General features: G+C 35.0%; 1 protein-coding gene across 1 annotated transcript; it reads left to right on the top strand.

Annotated features, from left to right (window-relative positions):
• Positions 1–11627: 11627 nt before the first annotated feature.
• On the top strand, positions 11628–20143 carry LOC114170277 (TMV resistance protein N-like). Its single transcript, XM_028055759.1, has 3 exons — positions 11628–11763; positions 11869–12040; positions 19714–20143. The coding sequence occupies exons 1-3, from the start codon at positions 11628–11630 to the stop codon at positions 20141–20143; spliced, it is 738 nt and encodes a 245-aa protein (XP_027911560.1).
• Positions 20144–20420: the final 277 nt, after the last annotated feature.

The raw sequence follows: 20420 nt of genomic DNA, 5'->3' as shown, positions 1-20420 counted from the left end.
TATTACGATTGGGGTTCATTTCTGATAGTTTTTCCCTTTTAAGATTGGGGTTTCTCATTCTCAAATTGAAGTTTCTAGTATTACATTAGGTACTCTTATGCACAATCCAACTGATTGTAGAAAAAAATGGAAATTGGCAGGAAAGCCTACCAACCCACTCAATTACGGGACGAATTATAGTTTTTAACCCATTTTCTCGATGCAGGTTGGCCTGACCCCACCCAATTTTAACAGGCCACAACAGGTCGGGCTTGCCTAGTTTAACATCCCTAAATATTATTATGATTATTACGTAATTAAGGTAGGTCATTTTTATCTATTATTTGATATCATGTTACGAGTTTTATCACTTGGACCTTTGGGCTCAAAAACCCTATAAATAGCACTAGTGTTCCTTAGGGAAAACACACACTCTCATATACTCATTCTCTCTTACTAAAAGATCCTAACTCTTTTACTAACTAAAGTGTCAAAGAGTCTTTTTGCAGGTGGATCTTCCCCTATGTTTCAACCTTCAACAAGCATCTCATCAAGGTCTATCAAAGCCTTTAAGATCTTACCACATGTCTGAAGGCTCGCCACAAGTTCTCAGTAAGAACATTGGGCGCTTATCTCAAGGTCTCGGTAAAACTTTGTCCCGGCCTCACTCTTCCATGGTCATTACTCAGAGCCAAGCTCAACTGTCACACGAGATGGAATCTATCCCAATGAGGACCCTCCAAGGTCAGATACAAACTTTAATCCAAGAGAATGAACGACAACACAAATCTTATGACGACAAGCTCGCTACATTGCGACCAAAGCATCGGGACAATCTTTATGCGTTGAATCAAAAGCCCACCAGCCTTGAGGACAAAAGGCTTCCCTTGGAGTCTTGTCCTAACTAAAGACTCGTTTGCCAATAATACACACTTGGCACCTATAAGACCCAAGAAAAATTAAATAAATAATTATTTAATATAAATGCGGGTAATGGAATATTTATGTAATTTAATGCGGGGAGTTATGACTGGTAATAGTTCTAGCTCAAGTGGTTGAGAGTACTTGGTTGTAGTGCGATGACTTGGGTTTAAGTCCTATGTATGCCATTTGTATGTTAATTTAATTTTTTTATTCTTTTAAATATGCATGACCATGGTGGTGATAATAAAATCTTAGATGAGTAAGAATTATCACGAAACATGAACTGATTGGTTGGTTGTGCATTGGCTTGACAATTGTTTGGTACTTTTTGGCATGAATGAGAGGGATCGAAAAACTCTAGCCGTTTAAAAGGGCAACTGGAAGAGCTAGAAAACCATCTTAGACTGGCCATTTAATGATCATTAAACCCATTTTTAATGTGAAATTCGTTTTAGTTATTAAGCCAATTAAAATTAGAGTTGAAAGTGGGAATAAGAGTAGGATTACATTTTAATTATTTAATCATGAATTGTATGAGAAGCATGGTTATATGTGTGTGTGTTTTCTAGACTTTGATGGGTTTCTAGAAATGTTTCAGAAACCGCTTGGCAGGCCTTCAAAGCCGCCAAGCGACTCATGCTAAATTCCCCAATTTCTGTGTCTCTACTATGAACTGTTTGGCGGTGATTAACTGTCGCTAGGCGACGCGTTCGAGTTTCGTGTTTTTCTGAAATTGGTTGGGTTTTGGGGAAAATTTTAGGTATGTGGGGTTCTTGAAATCTTAATTGATGTTTTTGGGACTGTTTGAGGTGTCGATTGTGTCTGTAGGAAATACAATTGATGGAAACAGTTTGGGAAGCTCATAGGAGGGTCCATGTTGGGATTGAGGAAAATTGAATGATAATTCCAGATTAGGAATTGGTATGATACGCTGTGAAAATGAACTTAATTTGGGTATATAAACATACTGCAAGCATGTTAAAAGGTGAATTGAGTGAGATTGTAGGTACATGATGAGAATTGGGAAAATTAGGGTTCATACGCCCTAGAGTCCTTAGCGCCTGGCGATGAGAACGATCCCGCCAGGTGACAATTGTATGGGCAGTGGCACAAGGAATGCATGGTGCCTAGTAGTGAGGTTCGTCTCGCCAGGCATACCTGTAGAACCAAGGTCTTCCTAAGGCGCGTGGCGCCTAGCGGCAAATAGGTTTCGCCAGGCAGTTTGCAACTGATTTTTGCCTGACGGTGTGTAAGACCCGTGAAATTTAAATAATTAAATGAATAATTATTTAATAAATACGGGAAGGGGAGCCTTTATGGCATTTAATGGAGATTGTTATGATGTGGAAAAGTACTAGCTCACATGGTTGAGAGTATTTTGATTATGTGAGAGGACTTAGGTTCAAGTCCTATGTATGCCAATGATGTGTTATTTAATTGTTATTATTTTCTTTATGTGCATGATCATGTTGAGTAATAATAAAACCTTAGAATTATAAAAATTATCATGAAACATAAATTGGTTGAATTGGTTGTGCAATTGACTTTGTGAAGGGCTGCAAAACCATCTAATAATGGCTCTTGAATGGCCATTAACCTTACTCCAATTAATTTTCGTTTTTTTGAGTAAATGGGGTAATTATTGGGTTCTAATGGTGAGAGAGAAGGGAGTTAGAGAGGAAAACATCATTGTATTGTTGTGAGTGAGAGCACTAGAGTTGAATTGCAGAGAGATTTAGAGTTTTTGGGTGGAGAGTCAAGGGAAGACCATTGGAGATGATAAAGAATTACAACAAATGTCTTGGGAGCAAGGATATTCAGGTTAAGGGGGTTGTCCTTGTATGTTTTAAATTAAATTATATGTGTTATGATTATGAGTCCTGCTCTTGTCATTTTATGCTTACCTAAATTTTCATGCTCTATGTGATGTGATTGAGAGGTTTGTTTTTTATGTTGTTTGAAAAGTCTCTTATGCCTTTGTATGAATATGATGAGGGTTTTTGTACTATATAGTTATTTATGGTTAAATTTCAAGTTTTGATGGTGCATCTGGGTGTGGTCTTGCGTGCATAAAATCCTTTCTGTCTCTGGCTTGGCATCTGCATTTTGGGTGGCTTGTTCATGGGTCTTTAGGTTTCAAAAAGTTTACGTGCTGGTGCGTTTATGACAAAAGAAAATACATAATCAATTTAGTTAGTCTTGATTGATTTAAAATCCATGACGAGGATACAAGAATATAATTTGCAGGGCATTCACGGTTTTCCTGCTTTTCGTATGCTTATTTTCTTTCCTCTTTTACTTAGGCTTATAATTGTGATTGGACACTAGAACGGGGGTAGGCAACTTTTGGTCCTTTTTCTTAGGTTCAAAACGTCTTTGTTTCTTTAACAATTCAAACCACATATTAATTGATTTGTTATAAACCTACGGGGGACTTTGTTTTTTTTTCTCTTGATTGATTGGTGGTGCAGTACCTATTCGCGGGTAAGAAAGATTTCCCTTAAGCCACAGGTTCCACTCTTGGAAAATGGTAATTGTTTCCCTGGATAAATCACAGCACGTGATTTTGGAGAGCATATTCAATTGATTATTTGCTTAATAATGGTATATAATGACTTGTATTGATAGTACAGTTTCAATTTCATCTCCTGTGGCAATATTGTATTGATAATAATGTTATATAATGACTTGTATGGACTTTTAGCAAACAATTGATAGTTTACCTAAGTTTGGGATATTATATATTAAATATAATATATAACTAAATAATATAAATAATTGGTTTATTATTATTTATATTATATATATAAAGGGTATGTGGTTTAGTAATTTACGAAAGGTAATTATTATATAATAACATCATATACGAATTGTGATATTCGCGGTGTTGATTGGTTACGTATACATATACGTAATCTTCGATTTAATCTCATTATAAATATATTTCGTTGTTTGATTCTTTAATTAAAGAAGATTGATTTTAATTTCTTATTTCAAGGTAACTAAGATTTGCTATTATCGTTTTATTAGTATCCTGATTAATTTATTATTATTTTTTTATTATTTATTTTATTCCATTATTATTGTTTATTACTATTATTATTTTATGACTATTATTACTATCATTATGATTTTTTTTATTATTATTATTTATTCTATTTTTATTAATTATTTATGTTTTATCTTAATTATTAATTATTACTATTTTATTGTTGTATTTTATTTTATAGTTATTTTAATATCATTATTATGATATTATTATTATTGTTATTTTATTATTACTTTATTATTATTGTTTTATCTTATTATTTATTAATATTGTTTTATTTTAGTTATTAATTATTATTATTTATTTTATTATTTATTACTATAGTTTTATTATTATTATTATTATTCTTATTATTATTATTTTGTTTTGTTTTATTATTATTTATTATTTTTTTATTATTTTTATTGTTTTATATCATTATTTATTATAATTATTGCTCGTGTGATGTCTTGGGGCAATAATTATGTGTATGTCCTGGTTTGTATATTGTTGGTTGTCCATGATTGTGTGTCGGGTATAACACTTGTTGTTGATGGGTTGTGTGAATACATGTGAAAGTATAGATGTATATGATTGATACATATGGTGTGTGATGGTGCATTTTGAGTCTTGTTGTGATTATTGGATGTTAATTATGAACGATAAATTTGATGATTAAATAGTATCTATATGGTGTAGGAATAAATTGAAATTAGTTTTGCTAGATGAACTAGTAAAGGTAACTTTTACTGGTGTGGCGCCTGGCGGTGCAGGATAGACCCGCCAGGCGAAAGCCACGCAATGTGCAATTTTAGCACAATAGTGATGTGGCGCCTGACTACGCGAGGAGTGGCGCCAGGCGGTATGCGTGGATTCTTTGCCCAGCGATGCTTTGGCAGCGCTAGGCGGATACAGCTACGGTTGGGAATTTAATGTTTGTGATGTTGGGCTTGAAAGACTAAGTCCATAAGTGATCTGGGATGTGCTTGGTTTGAGTCACGTGCGAGAAGTTCGTGATTGGGTGGACCACATGCGGAATGTGAACAGATTATTCACCGGAGGTACTCTTGTTTGGGATGAGTGAGCGAGGGAGTTCATTTCATGCTCGAACCTGAGAATGCTATGAGCGAGGGAGTTCATAGTAGGAAAGGCGGGTATGCGTGTCGAGGTCTGAGTGAGGAGTTCGGATGATGGGCGAGGGAGTCCATGAAGTAGAACTACGAGCGAGATAGGCTCGTAGGTTGGACCGCGAGCAAGGAGGTTCGTGGAAGCACAGGAAAGTCCCATGATCTAGAATACATGCATAACCTCATAATGGTTATGAGTGTGGGAAAGTGGGTGTTTCCTTTGTTGAAAAGTTAAATAATTATGAAATATTTGGGTGGGTTTATTTCATATTTATTTTATCTATGTGCATAGCTCACCTTATTTGTTTGTGTGTGGCGATGATCGGGTAACTCGTTATCTGGGAGCAGATGATGTTACAAGTGAGCCAGGAGATGCTTAGTGGCGGAGAGTGGGAGCAGATTACATAGGGATTTATAAAGACTTATTTTTATTAAATTTTCATGTGATCTAATTATTGGTTTTTACTAATTTTGGCTTTTGAATTGTAAAGACTGCTTATGAATGTTGGACCTTACATCGCGATTCTTACGTTTTAAAGTTTTAAATTCCCGCGTTTTTTGGGAATGATTTGATAATAAATGAGAAATTTATTTCAATAAATTGTTTATTTTATTTATATAAGTAATATCTTACTAGAATGTTACACGGTGCTTAGGCAATGTCAGGCGATAATGTAGGGGATAGGGGGGTTTTCCATTTGGTTGGTGCGTGGTTTACATGGCTTTGGATGATATCTTAAGTATGGAATTTGCCAGAACATTCCTTGAGTTCTGGCTCGGAATGACATTCCTTGAGTTGTGCCTGAGAATGGAGGGTAAACACTTGATGATCTCGGGTTGTGGCCTAATGATTTAGTAACCGGTGTGAGTGTGCGAGTTGTGGTTCATACGAATGGTCTCCACTTCATTAAGCAATCATGGGTTGTGGCCAATGATGTTGCAAATCTTTTGTTGAGAGTACAAATTATGGTTCGTATTGGGAACTGCACCTAGCATTACGATTTGTGGTTCGTAATAGGATAGTCTCGCACGTGTATCTACGAGTTATGGCTTGTAGATGGTGGAACCATGAGTTGGGCTTATGGTAGCAAAGGATATCTTAAGGTTATCATCTAAGGATGTAGAGCGTGGATGAGCATGGTAGTGGCCATGTTTTCTGGATTGGAGAATTTTTATTTTTTGATGAGTGTGTGTGTGTGTGCATCTTTTAATCTTGGTTATAAATTGTTTATGTTGTTAGCTCACCCTATCTGCTTATGTTTGGCGATGATCGTGTAATTCTTTACACGAGAATAGATGATGTTGCAGGTGGAGCTGGTGAGCAGTAGTGTCGGAGACGGGCAATAAGGGAATTTAACAATTTATTTCTACTATTTTGTAACTCGAATGTATTATTAGTTTTTAGAGATGTAAACTTTGAGTTTAACTTATGTTTTGAATCTTTGCGCATAATAAAGTTTGAAAATTTTTCCCGCATCTTGGGAAAGAGTTCTTTATAGTGAATGTGGTTTGTATTATCATATTATCATTTAAATTAGTAATATCCGATTAGGATCATGTGTCAATAGTACACACTTGGCACCCAACGACCAACGAATAGTCCCCCTCGCGCAAGCAATGCAACAAGAGTCTATCATGGGCGAGATGAAGCTAGGAACCCCGATATGACTCCCTAAAAGTCGTAGTCGATGAACTAGGCACAAGTCCCACAAGGAACACAATAGGTCAGCTCGGTATAGAGACAAAGAAACCTATAATTGATCTCATGATTCACGGTAGTGACATAGCTTGAGGAAACTGCATAACCATAATTAGAGAGGGACGTTAGAAGAGTCTCAAAACTCCAACCGACATCCCAATAAAAGCATGGACCGAGAAGAGCGCCAAGCTGACAAGCCACAACACCATTGTCCAAACTACCTAGATAAAGCTGATCTCTTATACTTGCCAAATGTGGAGAATTTCACCCTGTTACGGCGGAGGTAGCACAAACCATCATCCCAAAGGGCATCCTCATCACCATCCATAAGTATGATGGAACTACCAAACTAACCACTCATCGGAAGTCTTATCTAATATAGTTTATATCCATACTCAAGATAAAAGGGCATTTTCCAAGCTATTTCCTACACTTTGGACTGACCGACTCTAGACTAGTACTATATGCTACCTCTATAATTAGTGGATTCCTCTGAAATGCTAAGTATCATATTCAAAGCCCGACGAAAGATGGTACCAACAACTTCGATTGCACTAAAGTATATACAAAATGGGGAAAATGAACCTCTTAGGCACTTTATGGAAATGATCAACGCTGCAATGGCTACGATCCTGGACCTCACTCCTTTTGTAGTCATGCAATCTTTGATTTGTGGTCTTCAGCCCAGGCCATTCTCTAACTCCCTTTTCACAATAAGGCTAGAGAACATAAAAGAGTTGAGAGAATGCATCGTCAAATACATGACCATTATGGAAAATAGGTTGAAAAGGGTAAAGAAGCCCAAAATCCCTACAAGAGCGAGGAGCCGGAATAATAATTCCATTGAACGAAACACAACTCGGTAAATCCTGTACACTCGAATGCTAGTTGAGACAACATATTCATGGAAGCACATGTAACCTAAAGATCATCCAACTACTTAAACCCGACCTCCTCCACCCGAGGGCGATCCTATGAACAAATATGTTTGCCACTAGACAATCGGACACACCACAAAGGAATGTCACTATAAGATCCAAGAAAATTAAATAAATAAATAAAGATTTATTTAATATAAATGCGAGTAAAGGGATCGCTAAAGTAATTAATGCGGGGAGTTATGACAAGGGGAAATTGTAGCTTAATTGGTTGAGTGTGTTGAATGATGTAGAGAGGACTTAGGTTCGAGTCCTGTGTATGCTGTTAGTGTGATGTTTTAATTATTTAATTTATTTGGTGTTTATGGACACGTGGCATGGCTTATAATTATAAATGCGCATGAAATTTCATGAAACATGTGATGGTTTGTTGGTTGTACATATGCTTGGTAATGGTGTGATTGTGAGTTTGAACCTTGGTAATAGTTCATTTTATGTTTAAAGCATTTCTGCTACGTTGGTAAGTGATAAAACCTTAGGGAGCATGAGATTGAGATGCAAAGGCTTAGTGAGCTTGAGTCAAATGAGAAAAAGGTTAAGAGCATAGCCTTGAAGACTAGTACCAAGAAAAATGAGGAACTCGAGGATGAGGTGGCTGAATCAAGTGAAAGTGTGAACTTGAATCTCCTTGTCAAGAGGTTTGGTAAGTATCTCAAAATGAAAGGTATCAAAGGTAATCCCAAGAGGTATACTTCCAAACACAATGAATTAAACTCTTCTAATTTTACATGTTATAACTGTGGAAAATAAGGACATATCAAAATTGAATATTCAAATGCTAACAAAGAAAAGGAGAAGAGTGTTGATAGGAAAAAGGAGAAGAAGCCAAAGGAGAAACGTGCATACATTGCATGGGAGGACAATGATGATTCAACAATAAGTAGCTCCTCACAAGATGAGAGTGAAGAAGCCAACTTGTGTCTCATGGCTGGTTATGAGTCATCTTCCTCGAGCCAAGTAAGTTCTCTAAACTTAAATGACTATAATCAATTGTTGCATGATTTTGAAGAGTTGCATAATGAAAGAAACATGATTTATGCATTAAACAAGATTTCTGCATTAAACAATCGGTTAAAAGGCTTAAACAATTGGCTGGAAAACAAAGTTAGTCAACTGAAAAAAGAAACAACTGATTTAAAAACTGATTTTGAACATTTGGAAATGATTTACAATAATTCAACCGACTGTTTTAGAAATCAGTCAACTGAAAAATCTTGTGAAAACTACACAGTTTTGAAAAATCAAGTGAAATACCTTATAAAGACCTGTGCAAGGTTCACAAGAGGAGAAGCAAACTTAGAGGCTGTTCTTGGTTCACAAAATTGTGTGTTTGGCAAAGCTGCACTTGGTTTCAATCCTTCTTTTCAAAAGAAAACCTAGAAGTTCTCTAGTTTCTTTTCAAAAAGTATGCCAAGTGACATGCCATTCATTTCATGCAACTATTGTATGCAAAAAGGTCATGTTATTAAGAACTGTCATTCTAGAAAATATGATGTTTCTAAAGAGATTATGAAATGGATCCCAAAAGGATCTAGAAAGGCATAACCATGATGGACCCAACCTATTAAAGGGTACCAAATAATCCAAATCTGTTTTGCAGGTCATGAAAAGTGATAAGAAAGATTTGTGGTATCTTGATAGTGGCTGTTCGAGACATATGACAAGAGATAAAACCAAATTTGCAAAGTTGGAGTTGAAGGAGGAAGGGTTTGTAACCTATGGAGACAACAACAAAGGAAGAATCCTTGGAAATGGAGTCATAGGCAATGGATTGTCTTTCAACATCAAGAATGTGCTGCTAGTTGAAGGACTCCAATACAATTTGATAAGTATAAGTCAACTATGTGATAAAGGCTTTAAAGGACAATGTGTATTAAGAAGACAAACGGCTCCAATGAAAGGAATAAACTGAGAGGTTACGTCACTTTGGAATTTGGACGTTAGACATAAAGAATGTATCTGAATTATGGATGAGAATAATAAATTTTTCTTATATGCACACAAAGATAACAATGCATATTAACACCCTCACTAAAAGTAAATAATTAGAATATATATATATATATATATATATATATATATATATATATATATTAAAAGAATGAGAATAGACAAAAATGGACAATGATATGTTTCTGAAACCTTGGAAAATAATAAATATCAATGGAAAGATAAAGATTACTTATATCTTAAAGACATGGGGACTCTTTGATTTCAAAAAATTATTTGATCCCTAAAGGCTTATTACAATCTCAAACTTATTCTTTAATGTTCATAAATTTCAAAAGAAGAATTTTGAGAATAATTTTGCTGCATACTTTAAATATACAATAAAATATATATTTAGTATTAGTTAAGAGAGATGCTAAAAAAAGTTTATGCTAAATAGTTATTAACATTGGATTTGTGTTGTTTGAGCATGTGATTCTAAAACAATGAAAACTAATTTGTTAATGTCACCTTTTGAAAAAACGACTTAAGTTGATACTAATTCATCACTAATTTTAAATCAATTTTTTAAATAAAGTAGCTTAGTTTTGGTCAAATGACGTTAATGCATTTTTATTTTAGTGTTGACTTAACTAACAATAAGTAAAATCTTTTTTAATATTAGTTTAATTAATGTTGGTTTAGGGTTCACTCTATCTCGTTTATCCATCACTAGTGCAAATTTTGCTTTCTACCTCGCTTATATGCCTCGGTTGGCCAGGAATCGAAGCATATAGTGGTGCGGTGGCATTTTTGCAATTCCAAACAACTTTTATGTCTTGGTTCAGCTAAAACCCGAAGCAAAAGAGAGTTATAGGCTTCGGTTTGCCCAAAATCGGTGCCAAAAGTTATTATATGCTTCGATTCCAGAGACCCGAAGCCAAAAATGGGGCTGCATTTTTCAAAAATGGCACTAGCTGTTAGGTGTTTGGCCTTGGGTGGCACTTAACCGGTGGCAAGTAGTCTTATATGCCTCGATTTTTAATTGAATCGAGGCCATAGAGTTTATTTAGGGCTCAATTTCGCGAACCTCCTTTCTCTTCTTCTTCCCCGCGCCTCTACAACAGCACTCTCTCGTCTCTCTCCGTTGCCACCACTACCACCACACCCTCCGACCACCGTCTTTGCGTCGCCTCCGGCGGTGTTCCACCTCCATTTCCTGCGTCGTCTCTCTCTCTCTCTCTCGTCACTAACTCGTCTCTCTCCTTGCCACCACACTCCATTGTCGCTACCAACACGCTCCACTGTCGCTGCCACCCCACTCCTCCGGCCACCATCGTGACGTCGCCTCCGTTGGTTCTGCACCTCCATTTCATGCACAGCCATTTCGTGCACCTCCTTCTCCGTTTTCTGACAATTGTCGTACCGTCGTTCCTCCAAGGTAAGTTTCCAACTCGTTTTTGTTTCGTTTTCTGTTTTGTATATATTAATTTTCAATTTCGATTATTACAAGTATTGATTTTCATTGGGATTGAAATTGTTTGGATTCTTTTGAGTAATTTTGTGAGAGAACTAGTCTCAATTTGAGAGCATTGAGTCTGAAATTTAGAGCATTGAGTCTGAATTTAAGAAAATTGTAACAATATAATTAAATAGGTTTTAATTCTAATATTTTCCTATGATTCTAGTAGTTTATTAGTGCATATATATTTTAAAATACATATCTTAAAATTCATGAATATTTGTCAATTGTGTTTTGTATTGATCTTTGGGTGCATATTGATTGTGGTTTATAATCACTTTCATTTCGTGTATCCTGAAAACCAATACAAAATGTAGGCAAAATTTTGTGAAATTTAAGATATGTATTTTTAAAGTAATATGTACCAATAAAATAAAGAAAGTGAATTTTCTTAAATGAGATAGGGTCACACCTTGATTACGACGCGAGCATTGATTCAAAGATTACTGAAATTGTTCACGCAATTTTTGTTTACATACGTATGGATCGAGATTGGATTAATTTACCGCGTATCAGCGCTGAGTATGAGAATGAAGTAGAAGAATTTACAAAATTTGCACGACATTATGAGGGGAGAAGTGATGATGAGGTGAAGTTAAAATGTCCTTTTGTCAACTGTTTGAATGAGAGAAAATTGAATGCAACTCAAGTTCGGGAACATTTTATTTGTGATGGTTACCTTAGAAGTTATACAATATGGACATGGCACGGTGAATTAATAGACTTTCCAACTGCTTCTCGAACTGAACATGTTGCCGATTCCACCATGAAAGAGCGACGAGAAGAGCGATGTGAAGAAGACAATATGGAGGACATGATATGGGATGTTGGCACAGAAGCTTTTGCACAAGCGCATGTGTATGAGACGATGTTTGTTGGTGTGGAAACTTCGTTGTATGTCGGTTCAACTAAGTTCACGCGATTATCAGCGGTTTTAAGACTTATGAATTTGAAAGCGACCAATGGTTAGAGAGATAAAAGTTTCACAGAATTGCTCGTGCTCTTGAATGAAATGCTTTCCGATGGAAATACTCTACCCACTCGAAACTATGACGCCAAGAAAATTCTTTGTCCGATGGGTATGGAGTATAAAAGGATACATGCATGTCCTAATGATTGCATATTATACAGATAAAAATTTGAAGATTTGAAAAAATGTCCAAAGTGTGGGTCATCACGATACAAGCAAAAAAGAAATAATGAAGATAATGGTCAAATAAAGAAGGAAAGTTCTGCTTTGAAAGTAGTATGGTACCTTCCAATCGTGCCCAGACTTAAGCGTTTGTTTGCAAATCTTACGCTAAAAACCTTAGATGGCATGCAACTGAGAGAAGATGTGACAGACTGCTTCGTCATCCAACTGATTCAATGCAAGGGAAAAATATTGATCAAGAATTTCCCAAGTTCGGTGAAGAATGTAGAAATATTTGTTTTGGCTTAGCTACCAATGGAATGAATCCATTTGGTAATTTATGTACAAACCACAGTTGTTAGCCCATTATATTATTCATTTACAACTTATCTCTTGGACTCTGCATGAAGAGAAAATACATGATGTTGTCTATGATGATATCTGGTCCAATGTAGCCTGGAAATGACATAGATGTATATCTCAATCCTCTAGTTGAAGACTAGAAGTTGTTGTGGGTTGATGGTGTTGAAGTATTTGATGATGTTGGTTCTGAAACTTTCATGATGCATGCAATGTTATTTTGCACCATTAATGACTTTCCAGCTTATGGTAATTTGTCGGAGTACAGTGTCAAGGGTCATAAAGCATGTCCTATATGTGAAGAAAACACTACATCGCATTAGTTGAAAAACGAAAGGAAGATCCTGTATCTGCGCCATCAAAGGTTTTTACAAGCTAATCTTCCTGATCGAAGGTTAAAGAAAGCATTCAATGGACATCAAGAGAATGACAAAGCACCAACTCCATTAACTAGCATTCAAATTCATGAAAAAGTTAATAAAGTACATCATGTATTTGGTAAAATGTTCAAGAAGTCATCTGCATCGAGCCCTTAAAAAATCAATATTCTTTGATCTTTCATATTGGTCAAAGTTACAAGTTAGGCATCGCATAGGTGTCATGCATGTAGAGAAGAATGTGTGTGATAGCTTGATTGGTACACTACTTAATATTCAGGGAAAGACAAAAGATGGAGTAATGCTCGTTTGGATTTGGTTGAAATGAAGATCCGAGAAGACTTGTCACTAAGGGAGGTTGGTAGGTGTACTTATTTGCCCCCTGCATGTTATACTATGTCCAGACAAAAGAAGATAAGTTTTGCTTATGTTTAAAGAGTGTCAAGGTACCTCAAGGACACTCTTCAAATATTCAGAGTTTAGTGTCCATGCAAGACTTGAAGTTTGTTGGCCTAAAGTCTTACGATTGCCACATATTAATGCAACAATTATTACTTCTAACTATTTGTGAAATTTTACCCAAAAATGTTAGACAAAGTATAACACGTTTGTGTGCATTCTTCTTTTCAATTTGTAGTAAACTCATTGATCCTTTAAAGTTAGATGAACTTCAAGCAGAGATTGTTATCATCTTATGTCAACTAGAGATGTTTTTCCCTCCATCATTTTTTGACATCATCATACATTTACTTGTTCATCTGGTGAGAGAAATCAAGTTTTGTGGACAGTATACTTAAGATGGATGTATCCCATTGAACGTTACATGAATATGTCTAAAGGGTATGTGAAAAATCAATATCGTCTAGAAGCTTCAATGATCAAAAGGTATATTGCTGAAAAAAGCTATTTAGGAATGTTGGCACGAGAGAGAATATCAATCCTTACTCCATCTTTTGATCATGCCACTGAAGTTGATCGGGAAATGATATGGCAGGATTTATTGGTAGCTAATATTAATGTTATTAATGTTATACTCTGATTTTGTTGATAATATGTTAAATATTATTGATGACATTTTCAATATTGTAGCTAATATTTGATATTCCAAATGTGGCGACGCTTAAACAAAAATGTTTGTCATCAGTGGTTGAGAAATTTTGTGGTTTTAAGACCAAGTTGACGTCTAGGTATGTCTTTGGATCTAAAAAGAATGAAAATTCATTGTTGAAATACACTTGGATTGATGAAAACACATGGCGTCAGTTTCTTGAGCTTCGGACATCTGAGGGATGACAGGTATGTTAATTTGAAATCATCAATTTCACAATTGATAATAATGCAAAATTTAAACTAATTTATAAAGTGAGTTTTATATGTTATAAGAAAAGAGAAAAAAGGCTCAAAGCATAAGTGCTCAAAATAAAAACCTACACATATTGTCTCGTGGTGGGTATAGAAAACTTTAAGAGAAGATAATGTTAGAAAAGAAAAAATTTAGGCCTCCACCTTCTAAGGGTGAAGATACTGAGCCAATTTGAGCATTATGGCATTCGTTCGCCGATGGATCCTCCGCCTGAACTAGACCCATTTGTGCCTCCACAGGTAAATCTATTTTCTATAAGTTATGAATTGAATAAATGATATTTAATAAAATAGTTGAATAACATTAATAAATCGTTAACTCTAACAGGTAAAAGCGGAAAGGGGAGTTGTTCAGCTCCACCCGGGGATGACATGGATGACACTCATCCATGTCAGTTATATATTTGGGATGGTACAGAGAAGACACTAATGGCTTGTGGAAAACTATTTGAGGCAGCCACAGTTCTTCATGGCATGAAGTTATGAGAGGATAAGGTTAAGGTCACGGTAGAGGAGGTTCTCGTGCTGTTTGCTTTAGTTCCTATGCCAACAGATGAGGTATATACTATGGCACTGGCATTTCAATGTTTCCTCGTCTGGCCTAGAGATTTGTTTGTTTCTGACCCCCGGTACAGATTCTTAATCCCATCATATACTAAATTTTTAAGTTTGCATGTTTATTATATTCAAACTTAAATTATATTCCATTTTAACTGAAATTGCATTAATATAGGAAAAACCTCAACGAAAGAAGATTCTTCTCTCTTTGGACGATCCTTTTGGTGCATTACTCCAACTTGCAGAAATCATAGATGATAAGCCGATGCAGGTTCCTTAGGATACTAACATTTTTTGGAGAGACCTTAAGATCCCACTTTACTTGCATTCCCAAGATGTCAAGGAGCTAGCATGGGGACAAGAGGAACTGAATATTACCATTATTCAATTATGGATGATGTAAGTCTTACAGTCATTATATATAGTTATTTGATATATTTATCTATTTACGTATATCAAATAAATTTTATGTTTAGGTATTTGTCTAAATGATCTATATGGGTTTATAGACCCCCAACTCATTCATGAAGGCAACAAGTTTGATGACATCTAATCATATGTGACCGAATGCTTTCAATGTGAAAAATAAATTTATTTTATCCCTTATGTTGTAGGGTAAGTTATTTTTGTTAACTTATGAATATAATCTGTCATCTTAATGCATAACAATGAATTTATTTTCTTCTTAGGCGTCATTGGCAGTTACTTGTGGTTTCCCTAAGGGAGAACCTTGTGTGGTTTTGCTCTTTGCACCGCACTCCCCCCCAACCATCTTAGATTGGTAAGAAACCTCAATCTCAATCTTATGAATATAACATGTTATATAAAAGTATCCTAACTTATTTCCTTTATCATAGTTAAATTGTTGGACATAACATGTTATTAGGGAGATCAACGACTAAGACAAAATGTCTTGCATGATGTTCCCTCCAGGTTTGATATTTCTATCCATATATTTATAATTGTTTGATTTGATTTTCTTCCTTAATTAATTTTAATGTTGTTGATATAATGTAGTGTAATAGACAAACTGACTCATATGAGTGTGGTTACTATATAATGCAATGGATGACAACCATTATGCGTGGTCATATTACAACTAATTGGGAAACGGTAATATATATTTGAATTAAAACAATTACTTTGCAATATACTAAAGTTTGATATACTAAAGTTGTCTTTTTATATACTAACTTAAGTTAATGTCTTATTTTGCAGACATTCAAGAGTCATGTGCCAATTCCTGTGAAGTCCATAAAGTTTGGTAGGATAACATGTGCAAAATTCATAATTCAAATTTACATAGTATTGATTAGGATATATGTATTTGGATTGTGGATATTCCAATTCTCTTTTAAATGTTTTTGGATTGTGGATGTTTGAGAAAATATTTTGTTCTGGTTTGTGCTGGTCTGTCAAAAAAATTTGCAGGTTTAAATGTGAGAATCACAATAAAACAAAAAAATTATTTAAAAAAAATAGTAGAATAGACCTTGGTTCTTACCCAGATCAAAGCAAAAAGGGGGTATATGGCCTCGGTTCTTACCATAACTTAGGCCAAAGGCTCTGCAAAATTTTTAATTAAACAAATATATTGTGAACCTATGGCTTCGGTTCTCGCTAACCCAAGGTAGAAAAGCCCCTCTATGGCTCCAGTCCCTTTGCAACCGAGGCAGAAAAGTGTCTCTATGGCCTCGGGTGATAATCGAGGACAAAAGGCACCCCCTTTTGGCCTAATCCCAATATGTCTCGGTTCTAAAATCGATGCAGAATGACGAAAATAACCAGAGCCAAAAGCCCTTACTACACTGGTACATGCATCTTTTATACATACTTCATCTAGTCTCATAATGTGTAATGATATATCATCTTTTTCTATTCCACTCTTTTACAGCACAATTTGTCTACGACAGTATCTTAAACCTACAACCATAGTTATCAAACTCATGAATTAACTCGTTAATTTGGACGATTTTATGTGTTCACTTAATGCTTCCTAGTTAACTCGGAAGCAAACTCAATTTGGAGTAGATCGTGGGATCAAAGGTGGAATTGGATTTGGTCGAATCCACAAGTTTGCTTCTGATTTGGCGAGTTTGACGAGATTTTTTTTTTCTCTAAATGAAATCCTTTACCATATTAGGGTTTTAGACTTGGTATCTTTTGTCATGGTTTTTGCTTCCTTGGTCTCTTGCAAATCCATCTCATTGTCGCTTTGTCTCTGTCACTAGTTTGGTGTCAAAGTTGCTCACGATTTGTCATTGTCTGGCTTTGCACCGTAGTCGCCCAAGGTCATTGTCACCTATTATCGTCGTTACTCACCATTAGATCTATGGTTTATTCTTTCGATCTTCATGTGTTGCCCTCCTGCTGTTGCCCTCCTGCTGTCCTGCTGCGGCTTGTTAGGGTAGTGACCCTTGGAGGTGACATTTGAGTTTAGGGTTTTTGCTGACCATCTAGGTCTTAAATTCAAAGCTTTTGGATTTCAAAATGTAGACACTTTTTGTATTATATTAAATATGTTAAATATAATTAATTAAAATTATTATAAAAAATAGTTAGGAACATATAATTTTGTTTTAAATATATACAAATTATTTCTAATATTATATAATAAAGTATTATAATTTTTATAAAATTTTAATATTTATTTATCTAAAGTAAATTCTTAAGACTTTACAATCCGGATTTACAATTTGAATTTATCATAGTCCCACAAGTTTACCTAGCTTCTCAAGTTTAACATTGTCCTCAACCACACAACGCCTAATAGAACGTTTGTAAGGTGCAAATACAAATTGCACCTAGTATATACTGTTTGTGATTGCTCCCAACCTCTACTACTCTTAGCATCTACTACGCTCACCCATACTAAGTATTTTCCATATTCTTTCACAAGCAATATTGAAACTAAAATAATAGCAAAGAAGGCAAAACTAAAAGTACTAAGTGAGTGAATGATGAAATTTAAGATCATGAAATTTCCAGCTGTTTTTAATCATGATTTGAGTCCTTCCGTAGAGTCGCTGCAACTGACAACAGTCCAATAGGATAAATAAGTTCAGCCAAAAATGAGAATCTTGTTAGCTCAAGAACAAGTACAATTTAACAGATTTTATTTTTATGTTAGGTTACACTATTCCAAATGCTAAGGTATTCGCTCTCATAGTATTTTGTGGTTGTGAAAGGAATAGTTGAAAGATAGAGAAAATGTGTAGACAGTAGAGTGTGAAAGTAGTAATTGTATTAGATGTTGTGTTAGTAGTTCTTGATGTTAAAACTGGTAGGATACATGGGTATTTATAAACCAATAAATTATTCTAGAAACGCTTAACTAGAACTTGTACAAATAATTTTAGATTTTTCTACGTTGTAAAATGTTCTTGACTTTTCTTCTTATCCTAAGCTTTTCTCCAATTTTTTAGAAATTTCATTACATTTCAACAATTTTATCTTAGATTTTTCTATATTGTTCTAGAATTTGTATTATATTCTAACAGGCTCATTGTCCTTAAAATGTGTAGATGAGTGGTGATAGTGCCGGCCTGGCCTGAAAATAGAAAGGGTTCTGTAACCACATTTAGTCATTCATTTTCTCTGAAACCTTGAGTCTTTCTTTCTCATTGGGAAATAACTTTAGAAAAAATCTTCAACATTTATATATGTTTTTTTGTATTTTTTTCATGTCAAAATTTGTATTAACCTCGTATAGTTTGAGATGAAATATGAATGTGTTTTGTTTGGATACAAATGTCAAGAGTAGGACATGGATGACCATTCAAATTATCTGTATGTCATCACAAAATGTTCTTGTGGAAGGCGATTGTACTAAACATGTACCAACAAATAGATAATAATATTAATATATACCTTAGCAAGGTTATCAAGGTAAATTTGCAATTTATAAATACACGTATAATTCTTGTAAATTTCTAAATAACTCTAGCAATTCTAAGAGGAGATCATCAAGGTAATGTACATAAAATCTGACATTTATTTTTTCCGTTTTACCTTCGGTTAACATTTCAAATGTCACACCTTTGAAAATTGTAAACTAAATACGAAATAGTCACTTAGTAAACTGAAATAAGGAGTTAGATTACCTCGGCATTTTCATGAAAAAATTGGGTCACTTCTAGAATCTTAAACTTTCATATATCAGATAGAAACCTTGAAACCTTGGTTGTCTTTAGAACGGAAGCAATAAGGGCCAAATATGTCTCGGATCTAAAAACGAAGTGAAATGGTCAAAATAATGGCAGTGAAAATCCTTTTCTGCGATGGTGTTCATTAACTCATGTTCGTGCGGTGATGTTGTTGCTGCGCGGTACATGTTTGATGAAATTCATATGTTGAATGCAGTACGTGTTTGTTGTCTATTACATGTTCTTCACACTTCCTATCATTATTATCTTTCAATTTCTTGTTCTTTAGTTTATACCTTGGTAAACAATAATTAGCGTTGCTGATTTTGAGAAAGGCTGATCAATGTTGCCTTTGGTCAAAATAATAGGTTGCAAAATAATAGTGTCGCAGTATTTTAAAAATAATAACACACTCAGCAAGAATTTCAACTACGTCTTCCAGTTATTTTGAGTTGTACGCGTTTTGGCATTTTGTTTTATAAAACATTTGACTCTGACTGATACCTTCAGAGTACTATCCTATACGCACGTTAATCTTCTTTAGCAGGCGAGTTTTCACCTTCTGCAATGGCTTGCAACAAAATTCAACGCAACTCTTCATCACGCACTAAGAATTTTGATGTTATTTGTTAGCTTTAGAGGTGAAGATACCCGTAACGGTTTCACAAATCATCTTTTTCCAGCTCTTCAAAGAAAAGGAGTTGTTGCCTTCAGAGATGACTACACAATCCAGAAAGGGGAGTTCTTGGAGTCTGAGTTCTTGCACGCAATTGAAGGATCACGCGTTTTCATTGTTGTCTTCTCAAAGGACTATACATCATCCACATGGTGCATGAAAGAGCTTACAAAAATCGTTGGTTGGGTTCAACAAACAGGGCGAAGTTTGCTCCCTATCTTCTATGATGTCGATCCTTCTGAGGTTCGAAAACAGAGTGGAGAGTTTGAAAAAGTTTTTGCTGAACACGAACAAAGATTCAAAAATGACATTGAAATGATAAAAACATGGAGGGCAGCTCTCAAAACAAGTTGCGATCGTTGTGGGTGGGATCTGAAAAATAAGTAAGTACAAATAGCCATATTTTTATGTTATAAATTCTATATTATTTTTGAAAGTCTTAATTAAACTCTCAGAGATGTTTGAACTTTGGCCAAATAGGCAACAATATGAAGAAATTGAAAACGTTGTTGAAAAGGTAATCGACATATTGGGTGGTAATCAAATTTGGAGTTTTGGAAACGATTTAGTTGACATGCATTCTCGTGTCCGCCTTGTGGGAATTTGTGGGATGGGTGGAATAGGAAAGACGACACTTGCAACTGCATTGTTTAGTAAAAATTTT

This window comes from Vigna unguiculata, chromosome 11 (genome assembly GCF_004118075.2).
Source record: "Vigna unguiculata cultivar IT97K-499-35 chromosome 11, ASM411807v1, whole genome shotgun sequence".
Classification (NCBI taxonomy): domain Eukaryota; kingdom Viridiplantae; phylum Streptophyta; class Magnoliopsida; order Fabales; family Fabaceae; genus Vigna; species Vigna unguiculata.
This window is presented reverse-complemented; position numbering and strand designations above follow the sequence as displayed.

Bases quoted from the DNA above. Each gene is read 5' to 3' on its own strand.
- LOC114170277 (XM_028055759.1), top strand. From the start codon at position 11,628: ATGGATCGAGATTGGATTAATTTACCGCGTATCAGCGCTGAGTATGAG. The intron at 11,764-11,868 runs GTTTGAATGAGA...GTGAATTAATAG, and splicing joins AAAATGTCCTTTTGTCAACT to ACTTTCCAACTGCTTCTCGA. The intron at 12,041-19,713 runs GTATGTCGGTTC...GTTATTTGTTAG, and splicing joins GTTGGTGTGGAAACTTCGTT to CTTTAGAGGTGAAGATACCC.